Below are 7,109 nucleotides of genomic sequence, written 5' to 3'. Positions count from 1 at the left end.
TAAAAAGAAAACATAAAAAATAATTTAAAAAATAATTTTTACATTGTTTTTTTTTACAAAAAATCAAATTTTGAAAAATGAGAGAAAATTATTCATATATAATTATATATGTATATTTTTAATCATTTATGTATGATTATATATGAGCAATTTTTCTCATTTCTTCAAACTTGATTTTTTGTAAAAGAAACAATGTAAAAATTATGCTTTTAATTATTTTTTTATGTTTCCTTATTATTATCATTCTTTTGTATTAAAGAATAATTTTACAAAGGAAAGAAAGAATGGATATATATGGACATATTGTTGCATATAATTATATATAATTATATATTTTTATATATGTTTATATATATTTATATATGTTCTTATATGAAAAATTTTTTCCCGGGTATATGAAACACAAAAAATATTGGCTTCAATTGTGATTGAATGAAAGATATGATTTCGGAATTGCAGATTAAATATCTCGAACGAGACAATAAACGTGACTTGCTTTACGTATCTTCGACTTTTTTCGAGATATATACGTCCGCATTGATTGCATGTATCCTATCGGTATCGTATATCAGTTGAATATAAAATTACTATGCATTCCTGCCGGTTCTCCTGCATTCAGACCGATTACGAGGCTCTCCAAACAAACGATTCAGTGTTAAGACCAAGGTAACGATCGAGACCGTGTTGTACATATTACACGCTCCGCTTCAATTACGTCCTCTTTTCCCTTTTTTTTTCTTCGATCGCGTATCGGTAAACCCGGTCGGTGTAACAGGAAGTGGTGCAAGTTGCATACTTAAAATATCCATCATACAGGGAGAAAGCGTTTCGTAATGCTCTTACACACACATACGCGCGCGCGCGCACACATACACATCTTTGCGTATCTCGATACAGAGCAAGTTAGCCGTGCCGTGGTCGAAAAGAAGCAAGATCAAGAAAAAAAGAAATAACGAAATGGACGCTCGAGGAGCGACCGTTCGTGCCGATGAATTTACCAATATATATCCGGTATCCCGATTGCGTAAGAGGTAACGCGTTCATGCCGAACGATTTTTACCTCGCTTGTATGTGCGCGCGTTAATAAGAGTTCTTTGTGCGTCTTGACCGGCAAGTGCGTAACACGCTTCGAAGAACATAACACAGTACATAATCTGTAATAAGGACCTTTTATGATGATATAATACTTGGAATATTCCCAAAATGAACGATACAAATTTATATACGATGCGAGCAATTACTTAAGATAGTACACTCGCGAATTGAAAACAGTCAGAATTTCTTGAAATTCAAACTATACGTTGTACTAGAGGTCGTTGACACGCTTGTGCAATTAGAATGAGATTGACTGTTTCGATACTGAGATATAAGCAATTAAAAATTATTTTTTATACGTGTCGCCTATATAAAGTTCATGAAAATGTCGCGTTTATTTTTATAGGGCCTAAACTAGCAGTAAAATGTTAATAAAAAACGAGCATGCAATAAAGGGACATGAAACAGATATTGTAAAAAAATTCATAATTTTTTACTGTTTAGCTTGAAAAATAGAGCCTTGAAAAAAATGTAATTTTCGATTTTGATTGACATATGGAGGCGAGTGAAGGAGGCGGCCAGTCTCTGCTGCGTTAGTCTGCGTCTATCTTATTAATTTTTTTCCGCGTGTGCGTGCGGCCTATGGACAGGCGCAACCAATGTTTTCTCTCACTGGCGGGAGTGGGAGTATCGTCATCGAGCGCGCGATGAAAGGAAGACCTATAACTTTCGGATGTCGCGAGTGTACTACCTTAAATTTTGATTTTTTTTAAATAATTTTTCTTTCAAAGCGCTTTAATAGATTAAGATTTATATTTATAAATATAAATTAATATTTATATTTTTTATAAGAGTGTCCTATAATTACCACATAATAATTTAATAATGTATTTTGATGACTGGATTGGAAACGAAAATTCTAATACAAAATATCACGATTACAATAGTTCTTGAATTGCGAATCAGTATTAATTAACATTGCAGCAAATAGCTGATATCGATAAATCGATTAATCATTAATGTTACTCTGTAATAAATTAATCGCAGAGTTATTAATATTAATATATTAATAAAATAAGTTTATTAATATATTAATAATTAATATTATAATTTAACAAATTTTAACTGTGTGACCTAAAATTAATTTTTTTTAACAAAAATTCTCAATCAAATATAATCGTAATCATCTAAAATTGTTATCTAAAGCAAACTTTTAACTGTGTTACCTGAAATTAATTTTTTTTAACAAAAATTCTCAATCAAAAATAATCGCAATCATCTAAAATTGTCATTATTATCTAAAGCAAATGAATGCGGACAAATGCAAACAAACAACTTGCAAATATAGCGTCATGAATCCTACAAGCATGTTCGCGCAGCACGCTGTCAGCACTATCGCGTTATTCTATCCTTGTTTTACATCTAGTTAAATGATAAAGCTAGAATGGCGCAATAGCGCTGATAGCATGTGCTACCTGAACGCGCCTTATGTGCACGTTCATCGAATAATTTAACACTTGCGACGCGTATGAAATAAAATATCCGGTGTATCTAATTGTTAATTACTTCCTATAGCGATAACGAATCAAGTTAGACTACAACCTAAACAAAATACTCGGCGCTCATTGTTTGCTGTGCGCAAGGGATTGTTGTGTGTATACAGTCGCTTTGTCAATTCGTATAATAACACGATAGATTCGAGCGACACTCGAGCGAACAGGCGAGCGGGGCAAGCTACTCCGTCATGCTCCGTGTGACGCGTCATTATCCTTCGAGACGCGCTCGCGGCAAGTAAGTATCGGGAGAAAATATAATCCTTCCTGCAAAGAATTCGCGAAGTTAACGAAAGCTCTGTAACATATATCGTCGTTTATTAATAGCCATTTTATGCTAAATTTAGGCATTTATATTTATAATATACGTGTAATTATCATTTAGTACGTTTTCGGACAGTCGCATCTTAATTAACTACTTAATTCGACTCACGTTGTATCGGGGTGCAGAAGTTATCACTTTCCAAATCTTTGCTCATTAACGAAACGTCGCGAGTACGGAACGAGTCGATGCCGAGTCGAGTGGCATCGCGACGCGCGCGTTTAATTAGTGAATATAGTTGTGATTAACCTGGTACTTTGGTATTTGTTCATTGCATAGTGTATAGATTCGACATTCACACGTTGGCGATTCGTCGAAATGCCTATATCGCAAAAATTTGTTCGAAAACTTATCGAGAGAAATGAGTCGGCAAAGCGTATATTTTCGGATGTTACATTGCGCGGAAATTTACTTTCAATATCAACTCGTACATTTATTTATTTTACGTCACTACAGATAGCCTTAAAGACGCACGCGTATGTTAAAATTTGTAAAGGCCAAATTAGCTATAAAATGACCATTTCAATGTAGATTTAATCTCGATTTAACTTACTTTTCTTTTTCCAGCTCTAAGAATCAGAAAAAGATAAAGAGTATAAATTAAATCGAGATTAAAGTTAATCTGCCTTGGTAGAAATAGACCTAAGAGCTAGGGATTAGTCGCGTCATCACCGCGACGAGTACGTGGTGCGTGAAGTTAGCCGCGCGACTTTCGAACTTCCTCTGTCGTTTAAGATTCGCCTGTTGCGCAAATACGAGTCACGGGTATCGGACAAATCATCATATAACTTCGTGCGGTCCTATTTTTCTACACTATCGTGTTTCGTGTTATCCGTGTTGTTTTTTCGTGACGTAATAAAGTGCGTGTCACGTCCGATCATCAAGTGTGTCGGGAGTACCGCTCGAAGTGTCGCGCGAACGTCGTACTTCGATATATATATAATTAATGCTTGCGTGATTTCATGGTTAACCGTGCATTCGCGAGTGATCAGTGATTTCGTCGTGTGCCAGAAAAATGCAGTAACGATGAAGCAGGAGAAAAGGAGGCTGAAAAGGTATCGAGTGGCAGTGATATATGCAGCCAAAGAGTGAGTTTTATTGTTTGTTATTTATTCTCAATAATCGTTTATTTTAATCTACGCGACAGATTTGTTAGGGATTAGCCGAAATATTTAGGCCTGTTCATTCACTGCTACTATCTCAAATCGTACCGTCACAAGCGAGCAAATACACAATAAAGTCTTGCAAAAAAAATAAAAATTAAAATAAAATTTAAAAAAATGTTTCATTAAAACAACACTTACAGTTGATAGAATTGACTTGTAAAATGACGCTCCGACGTCGCAATCTGAAATGAAGATAGTGAATCTGATTGAGATAGTGACGAGTGAACGGACGAAAGGGATCTTAATGTCAAAATATCAACTTGAAATTCCTGAGTCGTCCTTGAAATTCAAGTTGTAACACGCTTCAATGTGATAGCTTAATTTGCAAACTCATTCGGCTGTTAGAAGTTATAATATAGCATAAGCAGGAAAGAGAGGAGAAAGCCTGGGACATGTTATAACTTAACCACATCATGTCTGGAATCCTCCGATCTTTATCGCGCGCCGCGACAATTACCGTCTTTCGCGCGTAGTCGTGAAAGTCAATAGGCGCGCTGATTTTGAGGGAAATGACGGTCAGTTTCGCGATCGGAGAAAATGGACAAGCGTGATCGATGAAAGTCAAACGTTGGAACGCGTCCAACGGGTTTGACCAAGACTTTTATGGCGTGCCGTAATCGCGAAGGACGCGTAATTGATTGAACGGACGGATTCGCAAGAGGTGATCCGTGGCAATTTCTGCAATTATATAAGGGCGCGATTATATAAGAGCGGTTCCGTTGCGGAAGGGAAATGCTATCGCCCGTGCGAAATTGTTGCAAATGTATAAGGATTACGTTCGATTCCCCTCTCCTTTTTTTCCTTCTTTACATAAGCACTTGTAATGCGAAATCGAAGCGATATAACGGGTCGGGTAATTATTTGATTATATATGCCGTTTGTACACTTTCTTGAACTTACATTATGCGATAGAAATGATAATTAATGTTTTATGTATAACAATGAGATAATGCTCATTTAAGAGAAATTATTCGAGAAAATTGTTAGCTTTTTTTAATTAGCCAGTTGCTTATCAAATTAAAATAAGTCTAGAAATTTCTTTTTTTTTTTTAGTATATACAGTATTGAGTATATACAGTATTGAGTATATACATATTAGGTTTATTAAATTATGTCGAATTAATTTAATCGTTTTTTTTTGTTTTCATTATGACAGTTAATAAATGCTGAAACTTTGTTATATAATACATATGAAGACGAAGTGGATATCCAATATTGCATAATTGTAGAGAATAAATAAAACAGGATTATTTTCACACAATTTATCAGTGACAGATTTACTTAATTTTATTCTCACGTCTCCCATTTGGTGTGGTTGTCCAACAATCTCATTACTCACAAATGTGCGTTGGGATGGATTTGAAGTATTGCATCCATGTGTTCATCGAACAATTATACAGATGTGACAGCAACACAGACGAGAACAGTGCTCCTTTAAATCACTTCGTTTCGAGACTCAAGATGTTATTCTTTTTATTTTTTATAAAAATCATAAAAATCTTATTGCTCTTGAAATCTTCTTTATCTCACTATTTATATAGGTCATTATCTACATTCATAAATATATTTTTATGCAAATACAATATTATTTTATTTGTAATTCGCATTTATACAGCCAACAGACATTAAAGTAAAAATAATATATGTATATCTTACAAAAAAGAAAATCCTTCATACATTCATACTTGCTTCGATGCACACTTGCATTAATATATTAAAGGATATTTTGTATAACTGCACGAAAACAAATGCTCAGTGGTATGCATAGATTTGCGCTATCAGCAATCAAGATCGAGTCGTCGAAGATTGCGTGATACTTTATATTAGATTTAGTTTGAGATACCTAAATACGTTCAGCAATTATTTTTTCTTTTTGAGCTTCGTGGTAACTTCAGCCTGTGGCTTTTGCCAATCCAATGGTTTACGGCGATACATGGGCCATGGAGGTACAGTGATTAACGCCGCCATAACAAATCCAGCGCCCAGAATATAGATTGTCTGTGAGAATTGTTGAATGACGTATCCCCAAACTAAGCCAACCACCTGTAAGAATACGTTAATTTCTGTACTGTTATTATTAACTGAATTTTTTCAAAATTTCTAGAAAATTGTAGCTCACCCCAAATAACGTTATTATGACTCGCGACAATTTCTCTGCTCTGGCTTGGCCATCATAATCCTAAAATAAACAACATAAATAACAAAGATATCTAAAAAATACGAAGCTTCGTTTACAGAACACGAGAATAACGTATATGGCATAGAAATTTATAAGTAACTGATAAACGTAGAATTGACAAATTATTTAAATGTTTACTATGTAAATTATTTCGACAATCGCGCAAAGTGTCGATTACGTTGACATACGGTGTCTTTCAGTAATCCTAACCTCCTAAACAACGAATGTACATCGCCTTGAACCTGTCACGAATAATATAATCGGCGTGGTTGTCCAAAGATCTCGGTACTCACCATGTGCGTTGGGATGGATTTGAAGTATTGCGTCCATGCGTTCATCGTGGACAAATATATAAACGTGGCAGCGACACGGACAGGGACAACTCGTTTCAATTACCTCGTCCTGAAACTCTTGAAACGTCGACGTGCGTCGACGATCGTATACGTGTCGATTGCGCAGATGCGTACGCGATGCACATATGCGGCGCGATTTTTAAAATGGATCTTAAGCAAACTGCTAGACTCATTCACCGACGAGATACTATTAAGGATGTCCTGGCTATATAATCCCAGACAAAAGTTACTGAAATATGTAATTGATAATATTCTATGCTTTTATAGGTTAACCTTTAAACCACTACATCGGTCTCACAGACCGCTATTGAAATGTTACTCGTCAACCATTTTCTTATTTGTCACCATTTAAATATATTTTATTTCTATTGTATATGAGATTTCCCAGACAGCACAAAACCCTAATAGAAGACAAAAAGATGTCTTTTTTAAGATGTCTTTTCGGCTAAGCGAAAAGATATCTAAAAGATGACGAAAAGATGTCTTTTTAAAGATCGGAAG

General features: G+C 35.0%; 1 protein-coding gene across 1 annotated transcript; it reads right to left on the bottom strand.

The window, feature by feature from the left end:
• Window positions 1-5,579: 5,579 nt before the first annotated feature.
• On the bottom strand, window positions 5,580-6,698 carry LOC105457215 (signal peptidase complex subunit 1). Its single transcript, XM_011701754.1, has 3 exons — window positions 6,549-6,698; window positions 6,196-6,255; window positions 5,580-6,119 (listed from the first exon to the last, which is right to left on the bottom strand). The coding sequence occupies exons 1-3, from the start codon at window positions 6,591-6,593 to the stop codon at window positions 5,937-5,939; spliced, it is 288 nt and encodes a 95-aa protein (XP_011700056.1). The 5' UTR covers window positions 6,594-6,698; the 3' UTR covers window positions 5,580-5,936.
• Window positions 6,699-7,109: the final 411 nt, after the last annotated feature.

This window comes from Wasmannia auropunctata, unplaced genomic scaffold, assembly GCF_000956235.1.
Source record: "Wasmannia auropunctata unplaced genomic scaffold, wasmannia.A_1.0 LD336103.1, whole genome shotgun sequence".
Lineage (NCBI taxonomy): Eukaryota > Metazoa > Arthropoda > Insecta > Hymenoptera > Formicidae > Wasmannia > Wasmannia auropunctata.
The sequence above is the reverse complement of the archived record's forward strand: the minus strand, read 5'-3'. Positions and strand labels throughout refer to the sequence as shown.